A 23,702-nucleotide genomic window follows, 5' to 3' on the forward strand; every position below is an offset into this window, starting at 1 on the left:
ATTGTGATTTAGAATTTATGAATGAAATATTATGGCAATTTCAAATAGAAAAAATAGCTGATGAGATAACGGATTAAATATTTATTTTTAAATCATAATAAATGATTAAACAACAACAACCACAGCAACTTAAGGCACAAGCCATTACATACGCCACATATGCATATAATTCAAAGACGGCAGAACAAACGCAAAGGTTGAAATATGGAGATTTGGAGATAGTATTGAAAAATGGGTGTTTCGAATTCGTTTGCAAAGGTGGTGCAGTGATATCAAATATAAAAGAAATTTTATTTATGAATTCTAAAATTAAAGGTATAACGGATGATATAACATCAATTCCACCAGAAGAACAAAGATATTACGCATTAAATGCATTTCCCAAAGTTTTGAAGATTGGAAGATTTAATTTAAATGAGGAATTCATAAAAGGTTTCCTAAATGACATAATGAAGAAAGCGGATAAGGAATATGTGGCTAGTGAGTTAAATAAGAAGGCAAATTTGGTTTATGTTGATGAAAAAGATAATGAAATTAAAGAAAGGGTTGAATGGTATCATGAATGGACATCGAAGATTTTTAAAACTAAAGCTGATACAGGATGGGTTTCAGGATGTTTAGACCTTAAAGCAGATAAAACTTATGTTAACGATGAGTTAGAGAAGAAAGCGGATAAGGAATATGTGGCTAGTGAGTTAAATAAGAAGGCAAATTTGGTTTATGTTGATGAAAAAGATAATGAAATTAAAGAAAGGGTTGAATGGTATCATGAATGGACATCGAAGATTTTTAAAACTAAAGCTGATACAGGATGGGTTTCAGGATGTTTAGACCTTAAAGCAGATAAAACTTATGTTAACGATGAGTTAGAGAAGAAAGCGGATAAGGAATATGTTAACGAAATATACCAAAGTTTGATAGGAACAACAAAAAATATTGAAACTATTGTTGGTGACTTTTCTGTCAATGAAGAAAATAAATATTTTAGATGGCAATTTGTACAGTCCTTAAAAAATGGTACACGGTGTAAACTCATTCCGAAAAATAACAATGAAATGTATGTAAGTTATAAAAAGAATAATGGCACACAAGTTAAAGTTCCATTAGACAACAACTGTTACTTAAACTTATATGGAGACGAGCAAAAGAAATATTTAAGAGTTTATGAAATGACAGATATGACATTGTCTAACCTAGCTCCAGCACCATATTATTATGACTATGGAGATGATGTCAGAACACCACATGTAGATGAACAAAAGTTAACATTATATTTAGATTATTATAGATATAAAAGATATAATGCAATAGAAAAAACGAGAATAGTATATTATTATACAGATGACAGAAATAAATATTATAGTCAAGATTTTACCTACCCCGAAAACATAAGATTATATTATAAAAAATATTCTGACACAAACCAAAAGAAACCTGAAATAGTTGCACTATATTTTAAGTTCAAAAGAGACAATCCTATAATATCTCATATGTTTGATTTAATGAACCCAGTAGGTTCTATTTATACATCTACGGATGCAAGAGGTCCTCAAGCAATGTTTGGTGTTGGTGCATGGGAACAAATAGTCGACAGGTTTTTGTATTGTGCAAACTCATCAAAGGAAACAGGGGGAAGTAAAACGATTACAGGTGAAAATTTACCTGCACACAGTCACTACATAGATTTAAGCACATCTCAAGCGGGTTGGCATAAGCATAGATATTGGGATTGGTCAGGAATGACAAAAGGTAAAGGATATGATGTTAAAGATGACGTTAAGTTTGCTATAAATTGTTACTGGAGTGACACTCAGGGAGAAGGAAACCATACACATTTCGTTTCAGGATATACACAAACAACGGGACAAAGTAAAGAATACATGCCACCATTTATGACAGTTTACGCATGGTATAGAGTTCAATGAATGCTCAATGTTTGTGAAACAAACTTTAGGAGCTCCAAAAGAGTGAACGGCATAATTTAAATTTTTATTTTAGTATAAATGAAGATTCTACCATATGGTGTTATTGGAAGAGATAAAGATGGAAACCCAATATTTGATCCAAAGTTAAAATTAAAGTTACTGACAAGACAACAACTTGAAAAGTTATTGAAACCAAAACAGGATGAGAAAATGAGAAAGAAAAAAATTTAAATTATGTAATTTTATTTTTATCATAAATGACAAAATTAATTAAGCCAACTATTTCTAAATTAATGTTACCAATGAAATCATTTCGTGGAGTAATTATCCCAGGTTCTTCACAATTAGCCAGGGTAAGTGTTGGGACTCAAGGTGGAACATTAGTGAATCCATTCAAATTATTAACTAAAGATGAAGTTAATAAAATGATGATAAAATAACTGATGAGGTCACTCGGTCACTCGGTTATTTAACTTTTCTGAAAAAATGAGACAACATGACATTTTGACAACAGTCATGGAAATATGATGTTATTGTTATGTTATCGTTAATGGTTTTAGGTTATTCAATAATTAATTATTTTTGAATAACTGATGAGGTCACTCGGTCACTCGGTCACTCGGTTATTTAACTTTTCTGAAAAAATGAGACAACATGACATTTTGACAACATAGTGGGATTAATGCAAAAATAAATTCAAATCACACTTTATAAAGCTTCATTTACAGGTATTTCATCGTCAGTAAATGAATCCTCATTATCGTTTGGTTCAACCTGTTTATATAATCCTTTCATTTCTTCTTTCAAAACATAATACCATGTCTGTTTACCATCTATTTTCCTTTGTTTCTTATCACATTTATCTTTAATGCTCATTTGAAAATTCTTGTCTTTCATGTCTGATGGTTTGCAGAATAAAGCATTTTTACATGTCATACCTACACACAATTCATCATAATGTGTATTTATCCATACATCTAAAGGATTTGTTGATAATTCAATTAAATCTTGTTTGGCTTCAGTCATCGGTATGATTCGTACATTAAATGATGAAAGGTCATATTGTATAAAATACGTCAGTAAATTATCATAAAATTCCTTTGTGCATGAATTCATCAAATTCTTGAAGTAATCAAATTGACCCTTAAATTTACCATTAACTCTTAAAACTACATATCTTCTGTCTCCAACTTCAATTTTAACAGGGTAAACGTTATTAGTTACGAAAATGAAGTTTGCAACATTCTGAGCAGTTCTTCTGGGTTGATTCTTTTCATTAATTCTAATCTCATTATCCGTTATAATTGATTTCAAAGCGTTGAAGTTTGCGAGTCTATCTTCACCTACATTCTTGAGTTCATTAAGTACAAGAAACATTTTATTCTCAACTACTGAATTGAAATTACCCGTTAGCTCACCTATTTCAGTAATGTTTTTGCATGAATAACCAGCGAGAAGTTCAGAAATAATGTCAGTGAATCTGTTTTTACCTGTTCCCTGAAGTCCTTTCAAAATAATTGCTGTTTCATTCTTGATTCCAGGATGTTGAATCATTGATGCAATCCAGCCGAGAAGGTATTTATACACTTCATCGTTATTATCACAAATGACTTCATGAATGAAATCCATAAACATCTCAATTTTTGAGTAATCTAGTTTTTCGAGAATGTTGTATTTATAACCTTGAAACGTTGAGAAAACATCAGGAGAATTAGATTTAAAGCAAACACCCTTAACGGTTAATGAAGACAATTGATTTAGTAGTACATCCCATGCTGTTATTGTTTTACCTTCTTCATTAAATAATTTAATCATTTTAAGTGACTCTTTCATGTTTGATTGAAGAACGAATGATATTTGATTCATTATGTCGTGGATATTATAGTCCTTTTGAATGAAATATTTGTTTCCACAATCTACAAAACGGATTACACGTGATAAATCCTCAATTACTTCAGAACTGTTTTATATTGATGATTTTCAGCCTTGCGTCTAATATCTGTTATCAAAAACGAGTCATCAAGTTTGATATCAAATGTTATTTTTGGCTTACGTAATAAAGGCAAAACATATTCATCATAATATTCCTTTTGATATAGTTTTAGAATCTTCACCAAAACAAATGGAGAAGTCATTAAATATGCATATCTATCACGTGCTTTTTCAAAATTACTTTTTGCATTTTCTGTTAAACTGCAGAAGTTATAAACGTTATCGTATGCTTCATTAATTAAATGATTAGGTAACGAATTAATTGCTTGAAACAGTGTGAATAATGTAACTTCTTTTTCTAAATTCATGTTTCCACCGTCATTATGTACTTCAAAATCACACATGCCATCAACTATGCTTTGAGCTAGTTTATCGTCAATGTTTACATCTTTGTTTTCATTCATTATACTCTTTATTTCTTCATTCTTTTGTTCAACTCTTACCTTAATATTCAAATCATTTAATATATCATTCACTGTTCTGGTTAATGTTGAATCATAACTTCCACGAATGAATGAGTATGTATTGATTGGTTCTGTTGCATTCTTGCGAACTCTTGAATCAGCCATAACCACTAAAGAACGCTTTGAATCATCAACAGAAGTCATGATATCAATATCATAATCATTGCAGGAATAACATTTAATCATTCTGTTCGAAACTGCATAGAAGAAATTAGTGTTGCAATAAATGTGAAGACCTCCCGAAGCGGTTTTAACGATAACATCTTTATCCGAAAGTTTTGATAAAATGTCTTTTCTAACCGTTTCTTTAAGTTCATCATTGTACGATTTATTGATATCAACATCTATAATCGTTAAATTTGGAATTTTATTTACTAATAAAGCCATACCTGTTTTCCTTCCTCTTCCTCCATCATGTTTGAGGTAGTTATGTAAATCAATCATGTTTTTACCAATTCTTTCGCTGAGGGTTTTAGTTTCTGCCATAACTAATTCCTCAACTAATTCCTCAACTAATGGATCAATAACTATTTCATCAGAAACGATATAGTTGCTGTTGTTGTTTGTTGCCGTCATTTATATAGGAATAAAAAAATAAAAATAATTTTAAAACTAACCTTATTTTTGGACTACATCATATTTCCATGACTGTTGTCAAAATGTCATGTTGTCTCATTTTTTCAGAAAAGTTAAATAACCGAGTGACCGAGTGACCGAGTGACCTCATCAGTTATTCAAAAATAAATAATATGTGCCTTCCTCCTTTCATGACTGTTGTCAAAATGTCATGTTGTCTCATTTTTTCAGAAAAGTTAAATAACCGAGTGACCGAGTGACCGAGTGACCTCATCAGTTATTCAAAAATAAATAATATGTGCCTTCCTCCTTTCATGACTGTTGTCAAAATGTCATGTTGTCTCATTTTTTCAGAAAAGTTAAATAACCGAGTGACCGAGTGACCGAGTGACCTCATCAGTTATTCAAAAATAAATAATATGTGCCTTCCTCCTTTCATGACTGTTGTCAAAATGTCATGTTGTCTCATTTTTTCAGAAAAGTTAAATAACCGAGTGACCGAGTGACCGAGTGACCTCATCAGTTATTCAAAAATAAATAATATGTGCCTTCCTCCTTTCATGACTGTTGTCAAAATGTCATGTTGTCTCATTTTTTCAGAAAAGTTAAATAACCGAGTGACCGAGTGACCGAGTGACCTCATCAGTTATTCAAAAATAAATAATATGTGCCTTCCTCCTTTCATGACTGTTGTCAAAATGTCATGTTGTCTCATTTTTTCAGAAAAGTTAAATAACCGAGTGACCGAGTGACCGAGTGACCTCATCAGTTATTCAAAAATAATTAATTATTGAATAACCTGAAAACATTAAATTTGGATTGAGTTTAAAAATTCATCTTTATTAAATTCATCTCTTCCAATCAATTTATTTATTCTATTAAATTCTTTTATTTTTGCTTCACCCAGTTTAAGGATTGAACGATAAGTTTCTAATTTTTCGATTATTTCTTTATCATTTTCAACCCCACCACATTGCGGCTTCTTTTTATAATAGCATATTTTTGATTTAATTTTGTTTAGTTTCTTTTTATATTCATCATCTAGACTCTTGGCTGCTTCGTTGTCACTCATTTCTTACGAAATAAAATAATTAAATATTATTTAAATATAATGGAGTAATAAAATAAATCGGAATTTCTATTAATTTATTGTTAACCTCTACTAATGCATTGCCGTTAATATATCTAACAAATTCAGCTATTGTGTCAAATCTTCGTCTTCTTTTTGTCATTGATTTATCAGTTTTTCCATAATCGAGATGAATCAAAACTTTATCCCCTTGTTTAAAATTCATGAGCCCTGAATTAATTTGTTCACGTTTAACATCATTTAACCTTTCCATTTGCTTTCTAATATATTCCCATTCTTTTGAAATATCATTTTTCATTTCCAGCGGTTTCATGTTTATTGTTCTATGCCATGTATTATTGTAATAATATACTAACTGTTGTATGATGGAGTCATGATTTCCATCCCAGTATATCTGACCGTTAACCCCTAACGCATCTCTAAGAGTTCTCATTACCGCATCAACTATTTTATTATGAAACGTATATGGAGAGGATGAAAAGTAAAAATTAATTTGTGGAAAATAATGAGCCATAGCTGCCTGAAATCCTTTATCACAATCACCCCTTATATTATCTACTATTTCATGATCTAGTAAGTATTGAATAGCTCTTCGTGTTTCCTGTTCTGTTTTCCCTTTCACTGGAATGCAATATAAATATCTAGTGTTAATGTTAATGGCGAATAAATAAGTAACGTTTCCTTTTGAATATTCTAAATGATCGATTTCGTATGAATATGGATATGGTGCAAATGAGGGGCGACTAAATTTTTCCTTTAACGGTTGAATTTTTGGGTCAATTGGTTTATTTAATATCTTGAAATTCTTTTTAAAATCTTTTTGCTTCTTAAATGTTTGAAATGGATATAATAAAGTGAATGATGAAGGATTAACTGAAGGAGGAGGTTTTGGTGTTGCAAGTGGTTTAATTTTATCTGCTTTGATTTTGATTTCATTCCTCCTTTCATTAATTCTGGATGTATTTTATTCATTTGTTTTAAATATGCTGTATATAAAGGTTTGATATACTTTCCCGCTTCGAGTTTATGTTGAAGGATGAATTCCAAAAGTTGATCTTCATTTAAAAGTCGGGCTGAATGTGGTTTAACTAATGAATCATAAATTAAAGCTTGTGTATCATTTATGGTCTGAAGGGCCTGGGCGTCTTGCATCTTTGGCTTTTGCGGCTTGGGATTATATAATTTATATAATTCATATAATTCATCAATATCTTCTTCTATTAATACTTTATTTTTGAAATCTTTCAATTGTTTAAGTTGCGATTTAGTTTTTCCCTTTGCATATTCATTATTTTTAATTTTGTCTTTAATTTCAGAAATTATTTTATCATGATATTTTGAAATATCATTTTCATAATATGGATAATAATAATCCATATCATCACTCGTTATAGTGTTATCATATTTTTGGAGATATGCTTTTAAATCATTATAAGTAAGAAAATTTTGATTAAATACTAAATCATCAATTAAATTTTTTAAATTTACATTATCCATTTATATAAAAATAAAATAAATGTTTAAGGGGTGCCCACCTCTTTGATCAAGAATCAAAACCATCATTAACGGTTCCTTTTGTCTCATTTGTGAATCCCATTTTTTTTAAAAAAATAAAATTTCAAATTGTATTAAATAAATGGCATACAACATCCATTTTCACAACATACAGCCTTAGTGTGTGCTCCTGTTAATGAGGTCTTACTGATTGTTAAGCGAGTCATTGACCCGTTTTTAAGTTGTAAATTAATATTCCGACCATCAAATATCACTTTATCATTTATTATGTCCAAATAATTTTTAGGTGTTAATTGTTTATTTTGTCGTAAACTAACACCTTTCATTTTTTGTGCAATCTTTTTAAAATCACTTCCATCAATTGAACCGTTGAATGATGTATAACACTTGGGGCATAAAGCAACCATGTTATCACCTTGTTTCTCAATTGCTAAACCCAATAACTTCTTCTCATGTGCTTTTTCTTCAACTTTATTCTTTAATTTAGGTTTAAATTTCTCATCAAAACAGAAGAAATCAAATGGTGCGAATTTGAAAATGTTTTTATCATAAAATTGTTTATCGGTAACAATTGCTTGAAATGTTTGAGTGTTAGGAAGACTTGGATCGCCAGCGATTGCCCAATAAGATGAATCAGTATCACCTTCAATGAAATGAAAACGATTAACATCATGCATTTATACATAAAATCATAAATGAAAACCAAATACCAGTATTTAGCATTATCTAAAGTAAAGAATGCCTCTTGTAAACATGTTTCACATCTATAAAATCTATCTTTGAGCATCACTTGATATGTATCCTCACCTATTTCTCTTATGTTTTTAAACTTATTTGACATACATGCAATGCGTGCCTTCTGTGCATTCATTATTTTAGTCTTTGCGTAATTTTGTGTATTCATTGCATCGTAACCATATGATCCATTAAGTGAAATCTTGCAAAATAAACTTTTTCCTTTATTTCCTTCTAATTCAGCCTTTTGTCTTTCGTTCATAAATTTGTTCGCAAATTCATTAAAACAAGTGTTTTTAGTAAATGTTAAAATTGATTGAATATCATCAATGATAAAATGAAATCTGTCTATTAGATACCAAAGATAATAAGAAGAAAATGGTTGATATTGGTTGTGTGTTGATGCTAACTGAGTTAATTTTCTCTGTTTCTGGTCAACTGGTAGATTGTTTGATTTCATGTAATTATACATAAAACTGCCAATTGTTTTTTCATCTGTGATAATATCTAAGTTTCTTATTATCGGTAAAAAGTTTATGTAATCATTAATGTATTTTTCATCAATGTGACCCTTTACTTCAGCCACGAATAAAGTATTTTTCTTTCTAATAATTCCCAATGCTTTTGCTTTCTTTGTTGCTGTATCACAAATGATAACACCATTCAATCTTCCCGGCATATACATTTTATGGTCAGTATATTGAATGAAATCATGAGGATTAGATGAAAATGATGAAGGATATAATGAATTAAAATCAACACCAACGAAATGAGTCATAATGTTGGTGGTGTCCTCATTTGATACAGTTTTAGTTTCTGGATTATATGAAAGTTTATTAATGTGCGTGATTCCTTTAAGATTTACTCTATGTTGAACATTTGATAGACCACCAGTAATTCCATTACGGAGAATGTGATAAGCTTCAACTGAATCTAAAGTCATTGGTAAATTATTTTTTAATGCATAATTTCTTAAATTGATTCTTAAACGTTGAACATCTTCATCTTTATTTGATTTTACGACATTGCAATAACAACACATTAACTGACAATTTTCTTTGGTATGTGGTTTTTCATTATCGATTCTATCCAATGTTGGTTTATTTGCATATGTAAACGCTTTACCACACATTTTGCATTTAGATGAAAGGATTAAATCGTGATAGTATTGAAAATCATCCATTGAAACATTATTTTTAGTATCCTTTCTGCTTTTTCATCTTGTTTCTTATATGATTCAATTTTATATTTCCAATACTTTTTCGTTAATTCAAAACTTGATTCTATCTCTTCCTCAGGATATTTTTCATTAGATTAAAGTCTTTATATGCTAAAGCGTAACGAATCATTGAAGCATTCGATGATAAAGAAAGATTATGAAGCATATCAATTTTATAAACAAATGTTTCTTCAATAATTTTATCAATTGGGTCAATCATAATTTCAACATCTTTATTGCAATAATGAATAAAATATTCTAATCTATTCTTAAAATTTTTAGCATCATTGAGATATATTTGATAATCACTATCTGATATAGTTTCTTGAGTTAATGCTGAATAAAATGAATCTTTCGTGAATGGTTCCACTTTATATAATTCTTCTTCGTAATTCTCCCATGTGATGAATTGATAAGGGAAAAAGGATTTAACACGTGATTTATTGTTTCCGAAATCTTGAGTGAATTGGTCCAATGTTCCACCCGCTATATAATTTCTGATGTCAATAAATCTCAATTCATATGGAACGTTTGTTTTCTTTACAATGACTTGCTTAAATTGAGAAGAAGAACCCAGCATTGATTTTATTTTCCATTTTGCAGTGTTTAAATCACGAAGAATTAAATTTAAATCAAACTTTCCCGAATTAAAACCTATGATATTCACTTTATTAGATTCCTCATCTAGAAGTTCTTTAAATGCTTCCTTCTGTTTTTCATTTAATGTATGGGACAACAATAATTCATTGTATTGACTCATATTTGATTTAGCAACTAATGAACAGGTTGAAAATAAAAACTCAATCCAATCAGAAATAAAAGAATCACTTGAAGTTAAGCAAAAATTCCTCGTATATGTTTTATCATTTAATTTAACCGTTGATGATACCATGAATGGTTTTAAGTAAGCGTTCAAAGTTGCACACTCAGAAAGTTGTAATTCTTCTTTAGTCTCTAATGTTTCAAAGTCAAAAGTGATATAATATCTTGTCGGTTTATAATATTTCTGCAAATTGTGAGCTAATAACCACTGATATATCTTCTGTTTCGTAATATGTGGTGCATATGGTTGCTGGGTCTTTTGCAATTGAACGTCTTGAATTAATCTTCCATTATTTTCTTTACATTTCTCACAATGCTTTAAAAATCTTCTTTGGTTTTTCCTTTCTGGATCATCACGGATAGAATAAACTTTTTCTTTACAATATGGACAAACTTTATAGCCGGTGAGTGCTTCAACGTCTGTTATTCTGTCAGCGTGAAGTTTTCCACATGGACTCTGTGTTAATAAAATATTTACTGTTTCAAATTCTGGATCTATCATTATTGATTCCACTAATGGAAAGTCTACCTTATTTATGTCCACATCTTCTGGTTGAGGATCACAATAATAGAAATCAATATTAACATTTAACATTCTCGCTAATCTCTCACTTTCTGATGAAATGTCAAACCCGTCATATGCATCTATTGCTTCATTTAAATAGCTTCTACGAGTTTTAGGATTAGCACCATCTGGAATGTTATAGAAGCGTTTAAATAACCTTCTACCTTCTGCTCTAATTTGATTATCATTCATTTTAGCTGTTCCGTTTTTGTTCATTTATGTAAGAATAAAAAATTAAAAAATAAAGTTTATTTATTAAAGTCCATAAAATGAATTAAGAATACATAAATTTTTATCATCTGCGACGTGACCAATACATTTTAATTTACTCAAGAATGCATACCCTGATACATTAAATCTAATTCCTGTCTTATTTAATTTCACAACTTTGAAAAGGAATGTATGAATAGCTATAAAATGATGAGAAGACGTTTTATGGGTTGTTTCCATTTTTTCTGAAATAAATGAATAAATATAATGCTTATACGTTTTCATATCTTTTATGTTCTTAATAACGAATGGTATAGACCTTTCAACTTCATCTTCCTTCGGTGCTGTTCTTTCATATGAAACATTATTGGTATCTTCAATAATGAAACCACAATCACACAAAATTTTATAGGTTCCAATGGTTTCTTTTGATATTTTATCTAATAAATCAAAAACTTTATCAACACCTGTGCATTTATTTAAATAATAATTTGTGTAAATATCATGATCTTCTTTCTTAATTGTATTAGTTGCATATGTCACGTTTTTAAGCTTTTTTGAATTTCAGAATCTAAAGGTGGTGAAAGTAATATACAAGGGTATTCTTCATTATCAATAAATTGTAACTTATGTTTATGAATAAATTTAGTTCCTTCTTCTGAAAGTGTTTCATCTATTTCACCATCTAATAAATTTTGTGTTGATTCTAAGACATAATTTTTATATCTTTCTTCATGAGATTTCTGAACTTTTGATTCTGAAGCTGGGATATTCATTAAACCCTCTACTTCATTTTCAACTTCTCTTAATTCCTTAATTTTTTCATCTATTTCATCTCTTATTTTTTCCAGTCTTTCAATTTCATCATATTCATCATCTTTAATCCGTTCTTCATAATATTCAGGGAAAACATCAGGTTCTTTAGGTTTTTCTTTTAGATGTGGGATATAAGAAATTTATAACATCATTTTATTCATTTTTCCATCATAATCAAATCATTTAAAAACTCCGCGAATTTTTTACAATTTCTTAAATAATATCTATCAACTTCATAACCCGCCTCCTCTAATATATCCTTTATTTCCTCATTTGTGAATCCTGAATTTTTCACATCGTTAGTTGTGACACTCATTTCTTACGAATTAAAAAAAAATAAATTATTCAAAAAATGTAAGAAATTTATTTTTCTCGTTTATGAGGTCTTTGATTATGACTCCATTGATTTCATTCATGATTTAAACAATGTTTAATTAATCGCGGAATATCTGACATCATCTATATATATATATAGCTTCTTTTATAAAAGATAAAATAAATTATTTTAAAATTAATGTTAATTTTTTTTAATGATTTATTTCATTATGTTTGGGCTGAGTGTAAATGTCTTACAATTTTGAACATTTTTTAAATCTTGATTTATTCAAAAACGTAAGAATAAAAACCGTAAGAATCATACATTTTTTACTTCATATGTTAAAAAAATGATACAAAATCGCTCGATATTGTATGAATTCTTACGTTTACAAGAAAAGTCACACAACCCGTCATATACACTACTCCGAATACGTTTCACAGCGAGAAAAAAATAAAACTGTACACTGATTTTAATTTTCATTTCCAGTCACTTTACTTATTATTTTTTCTTTTTTTCATTTTAATTATAAATTATTTAATATTACGTTTATTTACGTTACCATTTTCTTTATTCTTTTGAATTCCATACTAGACACTTATAGAATATTTTGATTGTTAACGTACTTCATTAGAATGAATCCTTACAAAGGGTATGTCGATCGAATTTACCTAATTGGTATTTCCAATCAGATTGAAGAAGGTAAAATGACATGGGAAGAAGCTTGCACCCATGTTCCCATCGCCCCAACCCTTCAATCAAATGATTTCAAATATTTAGATGTTTCAAAATCTTTTTTACAAAATCAATTTAGCTTACAGAATATCCCATTGTCTAAAGGCAAGAAAGGTTGTAGGGTCAATCCCTACGACCAAATCAAAGCTCTTGCTTTGATACATGACCACTGAGCCTTTCCCTGTGGTCAAACAAAACAATGGAAACGTTTGAAATTACAACAAATTGATGTATCTTATAGAGAAGTACGCAGATACTTCAAAGAAAATCATTTCACCAAGACGCGATTAGAGCATGCTGGGCCAGAAACAGCAGTAAGATATTGGGCGCTTTCACCCAATCTTAGTTAGTATCCCTATCTTGGGTACGGCGGCACTGCGTTCCACCTTACCCAAGATAACGGTTTGACACTTTACAAAACCGTTAACGTATATTTTACAACACAAACGACAACATTAACTTAACCTTAAATATTTACAAAGCCGCCAACCACTTCACCTCACTAATGTAAAAAATAAACGTTCTCACTTACAAAAGTATTGCAACTCCTCCCATTGCTGTGCTTCACATAACAGCTCATAATCTTCTGACTCACTTTCTTCTTCATATAGGTCAAAGTCACTGTCAAAATAAATGTTAGTAAGTTTTGACAAAGCTAATGAAACACGTTTACCGTTTGTATCTATTGCTTTTATATATCTCCCATTATGTTTGTTGTCATAAACGCTCAAACTAACTTTACCCTTTCTCCCTCGTATCTGATAGAATGTATTTTCACGAGGAACGAAGAACAAATTCTTGAACTCATGACCGTTGTAGTTTGTTATCTCAATAGTTTTCGTCATTTATATAAAAATAAAATAAAAAATAAACTTAAAAATTAATGATATCACCACTCCCACACGTATGAAAACATAGCACAAAAATAAATTTAGGTGAAGTGGTGAGATCTCACCTCTTTTTTCACCTGTTTTTTCACCTTGTTGAATTCATTGCTTTATAACTCTCTTCCTTGGTTTCTTTTTAGTTGCTTTCTTCACGTCTGTCTCCAACTTGACTGGCTTTCTTCTTCGGCCGTAATGATACCAGTTACTTCCACCAGTCAATGGGTCAAATGGTCGTTCATAAGGGTTTCCATACATTCCATAGGGACCATACGGAAGAACTACTGGTGGAGAAGAAACATTTTCTTTAGTTCCATCGAATCTATTTAAATGCATTGTTTCACCTTTCATCTGGTCATTAAAGTCTTTTGCGTGTTTTGCAAACTCATCGTCCTTTCCTAAAGCATTTTCTGACTCAGTCGCAACCAAATTGGATGCTTTATTTATGAGCCCTATTTTATTTAATCTTAACTTCTTTGCAACCCAGCCTCCAATCTTCCTTTATTTGCATCTAATGTCTTCGAAACCCTTCCTCCACTCATTTTATTTACTGCGTCATAAGCTCCAAGTGCTTTTGCTCCAAATGCTAATGCTTTTGTTCCCATTGCGCCTAAAGCTGCCCAAGCTACCATTTACACCATATTAAAATCATCTCTCTTCAATATTATCTCATAAAAGTTCTCGTTACTGGTGAAAGTCAATGAAACATAAACATTCTCACGGGCTTCGCCCTCACCGCTTTGCGGTCTATTAACTTATTTCTTTATATCATCTATACGCTTCAAAATGTCTGAACAATTGCTAACATCTTCTACAACAGTTATTTCATCATGAATGACCTTCAAGAACAAGCTCATTTAATATGCTATTAAAATCATCTCAATAATGAGTCCATCCTTTCCGTCTTTGGGTAGCACAACATCTTTCATTGAAGAAGGTTCAACAAGTCTTATGTTAAACTTACTGACAAAGTTTGTTATACTATAATGCTTCGGCGGCGAATACATGTAGTTTGAAAGACATAATATAGATTCTTCAGCAAATTCACTTATACTGGATTTTATAACAATGTTCTCACGAGACCAAATACCACCAATTGACAATCTTGTAAGCAATCCTGCTGAACCTTCTACTGTAAACGTCGATGGTAACATTCCACGAAGGTCATCTATTGACATCTTTGAGTCACTGAATTTAAAGATTTTCTTAAAGCAATCGTCATTATCTAACCATGCAATAGCTTTGAAGTTTTCATTCGAATATACATCTGCTTCATTAAATGTAAAACCTGACTTCTTTGCAGAGACGACTTTAAAATCTATTGAGTTTGTTTCAAAATTATATGCTATGGTAACTTCTGAAGGTAATGGATGTCCTTCCGCAGTAAGTTGTTCTCTCACTACCGTTTGAAGCTTTGTATTAAAAACTTTCATGTCATCTCCTGTATCTAAGTTCACATACACAGCAACAGGGAAACTATCTTGCTTCTTTGTTTCATCATTATACCTCAAAACATTAAAGTTCTTCAATAATATTGTTCTTCCTGCTGGAATACTTCGAACCTGTCTGATTTCAATAGCTTTCTCACCTCCTACATACTCTACCAGTGTCTTGGATATTCATAAGTATACTGACTTTCTTGAATTTTGGTAGGTTTCATCATAACGTGTTCATAGTATATCTTTATACTCTTGTCAGTTAGACTCGGTGCTATGTTCTGAATATTTCTGACTTGCATTTTTAATGGAGATAAAATGAAGCATTTAATACATGACGTAGATGAAGACATGAATGAAACTACAGACAAACTTAACTCTTCTCTTATTCTTCCTTTCAGCAAAGATTATGAATTCTGTTCAAATGGCGTTTATTTCTATTGTGGAAAGATGGGTCAGGAAAGACATTTAACCTCATTCGTCATATCTATAACAGAACGTTTAGGAAATGACTCATATTATGACCAAATCATTATATCAGCAACTTCAGACTCTATGGACTCAACAGCGAAAACATTTATGTCAAAAGTTCAAGCCTCTGTCGTTAAAGTTCCAGACAGTGAACTCATTGAATTTCTTCAACGTTACATTCGACGTAAGAGGAAATATTATGCCATCGTTGAATTTATACAGTCAGGAATGCAAAAGACTTCTGAGGAGATGGAAAGAATTATTGACAAACACCACTTACGTCAATACTCAGGAGTTTACGATATGAAACGACTTACAAACTACATTCTATCAAAACTTTCAAAATACCCCTTCAAAAAATATCCTTCAAATACTTTGTTAGTTTGCGACGACTTCGCTGGAAAAGGTTTAGTGTCAAAACCAGACTCACCATTAGCTAACATCATAACTAAAGTCAGACATTACCACTTAACTGTAGCAATACTTATGCAAACATGGAGGTTTTTAGCTTTAAACATAAAACGTCTCATAACTGACTTCGTTATCTTTCAAGGTTTCTCACGTTATGATATTGAACTCATTTGGAAACAGTCAGGTATAACATTACCTTTTGAAGAAATTTGGGAAGCATATAAGTCTCTCATCTCTCCTCGTTCATACCTTGAGATTCATATCATGACTAATACCATTAAAGTCAAAAATATTCCATGGAACGACCAACATTTTTTAAAGCTTAACCTTCAATTGACTGATGGTAAACAAATTCCATGCATCTCTGTCGCCATTTCTGTTAATATTTTTGCTGTCATTCATATCATCCACTTCCCCATCCGTTAGCTTTTGAGGATATGCGTTAGAATAGCTGTTCTTAAATGAAGGCTTTTCACCTTTGAGAGCATAAACTCTATAACTTTCTGCATACTTTATGTTTGAACCTCCTGAGCCATCATTGACATAAATTTTTATAGGCTTCCACCCTTTGTTCATGTTCCTGCTTCTTCCCTTAGCTCTTTTGTTCAGTAGTTCTACATCTTTATACACAGCACCTGTCTCAGTGAATTCAACAATATTTTCATTCGTTAGCTTTACATTCAAACCCTTGTCGAGTATATTGTTCATTTCATACATATAAAAGGTTTTTATTCTATATGAAATGAGAAGCAAATCCATCTTAGCTGGTGCCGTTAATGTTCCAATTAAACCAACATCAAATGTTGACTCACGAACGACAAACAATATTGTCATAAAGAACTATAGTTCAGAGTGTTTGAAAGAAAAAGAACCAGAACTTAAGTCGGTGAATTTAAACACAGCTTCAAACGCTAACGCTACATCAGATGTTAAGTTAGAGTATCCACCACTGGACCAAATTCTTTCAAGAGAAGCCAACGACAACCCTTACACAAATGTTCAAACAAATCCTTCAGATAACGTAGACCATTACCTTCTTCAGTTATACCAAACAATTTTACTCAAAGACGATAAGAAGCTTTTGACAAATCTTATAAGCAAGAACCAAATAATTCTAACAAAGGAGGATTTGAAAATGTTATCTCACGAATAACAGGAAACAATGTGTCATTGACTATCTCGACCCTGAAATCGAATGCTGTGGTCAAACTCCACTATTCATGAAAATAGGTAACATCCGCATCATTGAAACACCAGGAACTACAGGAGTTGAGTTTAAGTATAAATATTCGAACGAGTATACAAAACTATCTACTGACTATAAGCTTTGTTTGAAATATGTTTTAGTAAATTAAAGCAGTCAGGACCTTCGGTCTTGGCGCTTTGCGCCGTCAGTCAAAAAAATTTCAAGTTAGCAATTTGTAATATCTGTCCAAAACTTCTTCAACACTATTGAACTCATCTTCATAATGCAAACCTAATCTTATTGACTTGGTGCAGTTTTCACTAACACAATATTTTTCTGTTCTCTTGACTGACATAACTAACTCATTTGTTTCATCAAACAGCAACAACCAAAGTTCATGACCTAATACATAACATTTATACTTTATATTTTTAGCTCTGAGTTCTCTTGTAAGCTGTTGCATTTAATATTTTCTAAAAAGTCAACTTCAACAGTCATTCGCACTGGTGCCTTCAGTTCTACAGGCTCTCCTTGAAAGTCAACAAGTCTGAATTGCATATCTTTCAAATTATGAGGACTAATGCGAACCCATTTACCTAAATGAGTTGCTATGACAGGAACGTTTGGAATGAACATTGAATTGACTGCATAACAGAAGGATTTATATTCTACTGAACCTTTACTATTAACTCCTGAAATGCCTGTGACATTAGCTATTTTAGACTCAATGTATAAACAATTGTCATAACATACATATGGAACAGATTTCATCTCAATCGTTTTGTCAACACTTTTCAAAGGAAATGTCATATGGTATGCACCCAAAAGAAGTTGTACTCTATGACTCATTTGTGTTATCTTGAACTCTTTCTTGCTACTGAACTTCAATGTTCCCTCAGAAGAGAGTTCGACATCTATGTTGTCAATAGTTTCTTCATTTATGAGAGTATTTATGACTCCAGCAATTTTATCTATTCTATACCCAGCTCTGTTAGGAAATGTTATAACACTTCTTTTGTCATCTATTTCAATCTCTATGAAATCTGTTTCATCTGTTATGACAAAAGTTGCGATAGTATTGAAGTCAACAACTCTGAAAGCAAGCGCTTCATTCTGAAGACCTAAGTTTGTTTGTAGCTTTACTATCCCGTATTCGTTTGGGTCTGTACTTTGCAAATAGAACAACATTTTATTCTCATTAAAATATGACTATTGCTGCATATGCGTATGAAACAAATGAAGCAAGAAAAGCACATGAACTAGTAAACGAAAACTCAACTTTAACCATTGAAGGCAATGATTTAGTCATTGACGATGGAAAAACTAAAAAAGTCATTGATTTCGATACTTTTAACACTTATGACCCATTCATTACAATAAGTAAAGTTCCTATCATAAATGATGGAACGGTGCAATATATAAATTCTACAGTAGATGCCTCATTAGTGAAAGTACTGAATGTTCTCATTGAATTGTTAAAGAGCTTTCGATTTGACGACAACATTAAATGCCTAAAGAATTTAGTCATGAATGAGAAACAAATATTAGGAGTTATTGGTAGCAGTAATGATGTACACCTTATGACATTAGAATATTATAACGAACATAAAGATGAACTGAAAGGAGAGAATGGTGACACCGGACCTCAAGGACCACAAGGAATACAAGGAATACAAGGACCTCAAGGCGAAAACGGTTTGGATGGTGAAGATGGAAAGGATGGAAAAACTGCTAAATCATGGATATGGAACCTTATAAATACTGGTTTAACAGCTGCTTCATATGGAGTTCTTCAATACCAAATCGGAAAGATATGGGCAGTACTTGGTGAAGAAGTTTTAGATGACGTTAAAAATGCTTTGAACTTCATTTCAAATGGTTCGGATACTATTAAAACTTTATCTGGTTGGATGCAAGAAACAAGGAGTCAAATAGATACTGTAAGACGTATAGCAAACAATGCACGTACGGGATTGGATACTTTACGAGAAGCACAAAATACACTAAAGGAAGCAAATGATATTCTTGGCTCAGTATCAGACATGCATGAAGATTGGCTTAAAGGTATTGACAAATCTTTAAAAAATCACAGTCAGTCTATTGCTGACTACAAGAAAAGTATAGATTTTTTACATAGTGCTATGGACGTACATGATGGAAGCATAAGGAACTTACTTAATGCTAACAATAACTTACCAGGAACTATTAAAGCATTTATAAAGTCCTTTGTAAAACCTGGTGCTCTAACATTTAGGTCTTTGAGAGCAAGAGCATTGAAGTCAAGAGATGCAGAAACTCCAACAGAACCTACAGAAGGAACTGAAACAACAGAAACTCCAGAAGAACCACCAAAACCAACAGCTAATGAAATATTGTTCGAATATTTTCCAAGGTACTCTGTTCTCATTGCATACATTCAAGAAATACTTAAGAAAGCAGACTTGACTTTAGGAGATGATGAAAGTTCTGTATATCTTTCGTTCCAGTTTCAAATAGCAGAACTTTTGAGACAGATATGCTTAATGTATGACAACATCTCTGATTTCGCAAGATATGATGACGACCATGACCCTGAACACGGTGAAGAAGAAGTTTTACAAACATCCATTAAGACAGGAAAGGTTTTAACTCAAAGTCTCATTATTGACACCAAAGATGGCGAAGTGGACGTTCTTCAAGAGCTGAAGAAAAATACTTCTTCGGGAGGTGGTGGTAGGCATGAACTTGAAATAAATGAGATAGAAGAGAAATTAGCCGAAAAAGCAGATAAAAACCATGTTCATTATATAAGTTCAGACGAACAGATTATAACGGACTACCATGGATATTTAACACAGGATGAACAAATAAGCACTGAAGATGTTAATGAAAGAAGATATAAATTCATTCGTGCTAAAGGTTATGACATACACTGTACTGTACAGTATGACACAGGTAAAGCACCAGAAGCATTTGGTTATAACAATGAAATTTATGCTTCATACTTCTTTGTTAACGGTGTATTAGTTGAACCAAGATTTACTTTGAGAGTTAAGGCAAAAATAACTTTTGAAGATGCTATTAAAAGTAAAGCTGACAAAGATGAACTTGACGCAACGAACAAAGTTTTGAAATCTCATAAACACAATATCTCCGATATAAATGAACTTCAAGCTACATTAGATAAAAAAGCAGATAAGAACCATACACATGAATCCTTCACTACTGTTAGAGCAGACGACATAATATTGAACTATACCCTTGGTTCAAGTGCACCTTTAGAGAATCCAAGTACAAGCGTAAAAGATACACTAAACTCCTTAAATAGTAAATGTATGAACATTGAAGGTCATGTCAGAAACTTTGAAACATATAAACTACCAGCAATGTTAGATAAAAAAGCAGATAAAGAACATACATATAACTCCTTCTCAACTGTTAGAGCAGACGACATAATATTGAACTATACCCTCGGTTCAAGTGCACCTTTAGAGAATCCGAGTACAAGCGTAAAAGATACACTAAACAATTTAGATAACAGTTGCAGGAATATCGAAGATCATGCCAGAAACTTTGAAGCATATGAACTACCAACAATGTTAGATAAGAAAGCAGACAAAACAGAGCTTCAAACATTAAAGACTGAAATACTTCAAACATTATATCCTGTTGGTTCTATTTATACGTCAATGAACTCAACAAATCCAGAAACAGTTTTAGGTTTTGGTATGTGGAAGCAGATTGTAGATAAATTCTTATACTGTGCTAGATATTCAAAGCAAACAGGAGGTTCGAAGAAAATTAAAGAAGCAAACCTTCCACCGCACACTCATACAGGAACTACAAACACAACAGGTAGTCATTCACATTCAATAACAAAAAGAGGTTATACAAATCTTGCAGCAGGTTCGGATAGACAGGGAATGAATAGATATGATATTTCAAGTGACCCAGTAGATTCAAGCGCAGGTATTTTCTGTGGAACCACAGGAAATCATTCACACACTTTCATAACAAATCCAACAGGTTCGGGTGCAGATTATATGCCACCATTTGTGACTATATTCGCATGGTACCGCGTTCAATGAACGCGCTTGAGCCTAGAATAAAATCTTTAACTTTACATAAATGAGCTTGAAAGAAGTATTCGAACAACATCCATGGAGGTCATTTAAGAAATTCAATGAAGCTGCAAAGAGTTGGGGATTTACTAACAGAGCTGAAGTGAAAAGGTTCTTTGACAAAAATGTTGTACATCAAACAAAAATAAACCCCTACGACTACTTTTTACCAATTTACTCCAACACTCCTGACGCATACCAATTTGACACTCTCATTCAAAGCAGAAAAGGAGGACATAAACCATTTTTGATTTTCATTAATGTTAACACTCGCAAAGCATATGCATATCCAATGAAAAATAAAGGAACTCATGAAGTTTTAAGAGTTTTACAAAAGTTTGTAGCAGAACATAGCCCAAGTACTTTAACATCAGACCAAGACAGTGCATACCTCAGCAATGAAATCACAGATTTTCTCATTAAGCATAACATAACTCACTACACTACTGAAGACCATAACCATAACATACTCGGCATCATAAACCGCTTCATAAGAACGCTCAGAGATTTAAATCAAGAGCGAGACTTTACCGAAGAAACAATGAAACATTTTCTCGAAGTATATAATTCCTCAACACATTCTACAACAGGACATACGCCAAATTCAATAACACAACAACAAGAAGAAAAGTATATACAAAAGAAACGAAGCCAAACACAAAATATCAGAAATTCAACACAATTTACCCTCATTCCTGGTACAAAAGTTCGTGTAGTTCTTGACGACAAACCGTTGACAAAGAAACGTTTAAGGTTAAGTGGAAACTATTATATCGTAGATTCAACGCAAGGTAATGGATATCTTATAAAAGCTGCCGACGACTCTATTGCGTTTTATCCTCGACATAAATTAGTTGAAAGTAGTAATGGCAAACTTGCTGAAACCATTGACGAAGCAAAGCGAGGAGTGGTTATTGAAATACTTGGCTACAACATAAACGATGACACTTATAAAGTAAGATATGAAGGAGGCGTTGAAGATGTTATACCATCTAAGAACTTGAGAGAGTCGAAGCCAACACATCTGGGACCATTAGAGCGGGAGTACTGGAAAGACAAAAATAAGCCAGAAAGAATAAGAAAATTCTTCTAAACTTTTTCATTAGATGTAAATCAGACATGAACGAGAACAGTCATGATATCATTAATGGTACCATTTATTTACACCAAAAAATATAATTTAGGTGAAGAGGTGAGATCTCACCTGTTTTTTCACCCTCACGAATTTTCACGAATTTCCTTAAGATAGAAAAAATAAAGTTAGTTTTATTTTTATTTATTTTTTATTTTGTATGTAAGAACAGAAATGTCAGTCGAAGCAAAAACATTCACGAACAAATCTAATGGCGAAACATTCACAAAAGGCACTTATAACGGTATTGAAGTCTTACGTAGAGACAAGGATGGTTACATTAATGCAACAAATATGTGTCAGCAGTTTAGGAAAGACTTTAGAAAGTTGTTGGAAAATAAGTCCTGGGAAGAGTATTATAAGGCGTTTTGTGAAGAATATAGCAACCGCCGGAAACAGACGGTTTGGTTTTTATACAAAATTCATGCAGGAATTCTGATGAAATCAAACAGGTTAGAGGAACGTATGTAGCCCCAAGACTTATAAACTATATAGCAATGTGGGCTTCTCCAAAATATTGCATAGCAGTTGGAAAAATTATGGACTCCATAGACAAGAAAGTTCATGAGAAATTAGATGAAGAAGAACTCGAAGATACAGTAGAGAATGCTAAACATTTGTTTGAAGAAGAAGTTAGAAAAATGCATGAAAAACAATTAGAACATGAACGTGAGATATGTTATGGTTATAGAGCTTCTCCATACGAACTAGACCAATGGGAACAAGAAGATTTAAAGAGAGAATTTAGAGAATATGAACTCGCTAAGATAGCATTAGAAGCTGCAGAAAAGAAGTTAAAAGTTTGGGGTCGTTTTATACAAAAATATTGTGAGTAAATGAACCATTTATTTTTGTCATAAATGATAAAATATATTTTAGGTGAAGAGGTGAGATTTCACCTCTTTTTTCACCTGTTTTTTCACCCTCGCGAATTTTCATGAATTTTATATATTAATGTTTTCATAAATTTACACCAAAAATAATGTTTAGGGTAGATGGTTAGATCTACCCTCATTTCTACCCTCATTTCTACCCTCATTTCTACCCGCTTGAATTTTCATGAATTTCCTTAAGATAGAAAAAATAAAGTTAGTTTTATTTT

At 31.7% G+C, this 23,702-nt stretch overlaps 6 protein-coding genes and 5 pseudogenes across 11 annotated transcripts, besides 3 other annotated features; 5 read left to right on the forward strand and 6 right to left on the reverse strand.

The window, feature by feature from the left end:
* Positions 1–12,286: part of a mobile genetic element that runs on past the window's edge.
* TVAGG3_0225620 (phage tail repeat-like family) lies at positions 450–1,515 on the forward strand (the record flags this gene model as incomplete). The annotated part of the gene is made up of 1 exon (XM_051227149.1): positions 450–1,515. A coding segment is annotated over one exon (1,066 nt), but the record flags the coding sequence as incomplete, so codon positions are not given.
* On the reverse strand, positions 2,634–4,957 carry TVAGG3_0225630 (annotated as a pseudogene). Its single transcript has one exon. A coding segment is annotated over exon 1 (2,324 nt).
* Positions 6,837–7,544, reverse strand: TVAGG3_0225640 (uncharacterized protein; the record flags this gene model as incomplete). The annotated part of the gene is made up of 1 exon (XM_051227150.1): positions 6,837–7,544. The coding sequence occupies one exon, from the start codon at positions 7,542–7,544 to the stop codon at positions 6,837–6,839; it is 708 nt and encodes a 235-aa protein (XP_051112136.1).
* Positions 7,676–8,235, reverse strand: TVAGG3_0225650 (annotated as a pseudogene). The gene has a single exon. A coding segment is annotated over exon 1 (560 nt).
* On the reverse strand, positions 8,532–9,480 carry TVAGG3_0225660 (DNA/RNA polymerase superfamily; the record flags this gene model as incomplete). The annotated part of the gene is made up of 1 exon (XM_051227151.1): positions 8,532–9,480. A coding segment is annotated over one exon (949 nt), but the record flags the coding sequence as incomplete, so codon positions are not given.
* Positions 12,287–13,324: 1,038 nt separating the features above from the next.
* Positions 13,325–13,995: a terminal%2Cinverted (terminal inverted repeat of Maverick-1B transposon ID:TVAGG3_0225680).
* Positions 13,325–23,702: part of a mobile genetic element that runs on past the window's edge.
* On the reverse strand, positions 14,725–15,602 carry TVAGG3_0225690 (annotated as a pseudogene). The gene has a single exon. A coding segment is annotated over exon 1 (878 nt).
* TVAGG3_0225700 lies at positions 16,925–17,537 on the forward strand (annotated as a pseudogene). The gene has a single exon. A coding segment is annotated over exon 1 (613 nt).
* On the reverse strand, positions 17,792–18,556 carry TVAGG3_0225710 (uncharacterized protein; the record flags this gene model as incomplete). The annotated part of the gene is made up of 1 exon (XM_051227152.1): positions 17,792–18,556. One exon carries the CDS (start codon positions 18,554–18,556, stop codon positions 17,792–17,794), a length of 765 nt encoding a protein of 254 aa, XP_051112138.1.
* Positions 18,574–21,435, forward strand: TVAGG3_0225720 (organellar and viral DNA polymerase type B; the record flags this gene model as incomplete). Its single annotated transcript, XM_051227153.1, has 1 exon — positions 18,574–21,435. One exon carries the CDS (start codon positions 18,574–18,576, stop codon positions 21,433–21,435), a length of 2,862 nt encoding a protein of 953 aa, XP_051112139.1.
* Positions 21,476–22,561, forward strand: TVAGG3_0225730 (integrase core domain containing protein family; the record flags this gene model as incomplete). The annotated part of the gene is made up of 1 exon (XM_051227154.1): positions 21,476–22,561. One exon carries the CDS (start codon positions 21,476–21,478, stop codon positions 22,559–22,561), a length of 1,086 nt encoding a protein of 361 aa, XP_051112140.1.
* TVAGG3_0225740 lies at positions 22,775–23,436 on the forward strand (annotated as a pseudogene). Its single transcript has one exon. A coding segment is annotated over exon 1 (662 nt).

The sequence above is a fragment of the Trichomonas vaginalis genome, chromosome IV (genome assembly GCF_026262505.1).
Source record: "Trichomonas vaginalis G3 chromosome IV, whole genome shotgun sequence".
Lineage (NCBI taxonomy): Eukaryota > Parabasalia > Trichomonadida > Trichomonadidae > Trichomonas > Trichomonas vaginalis.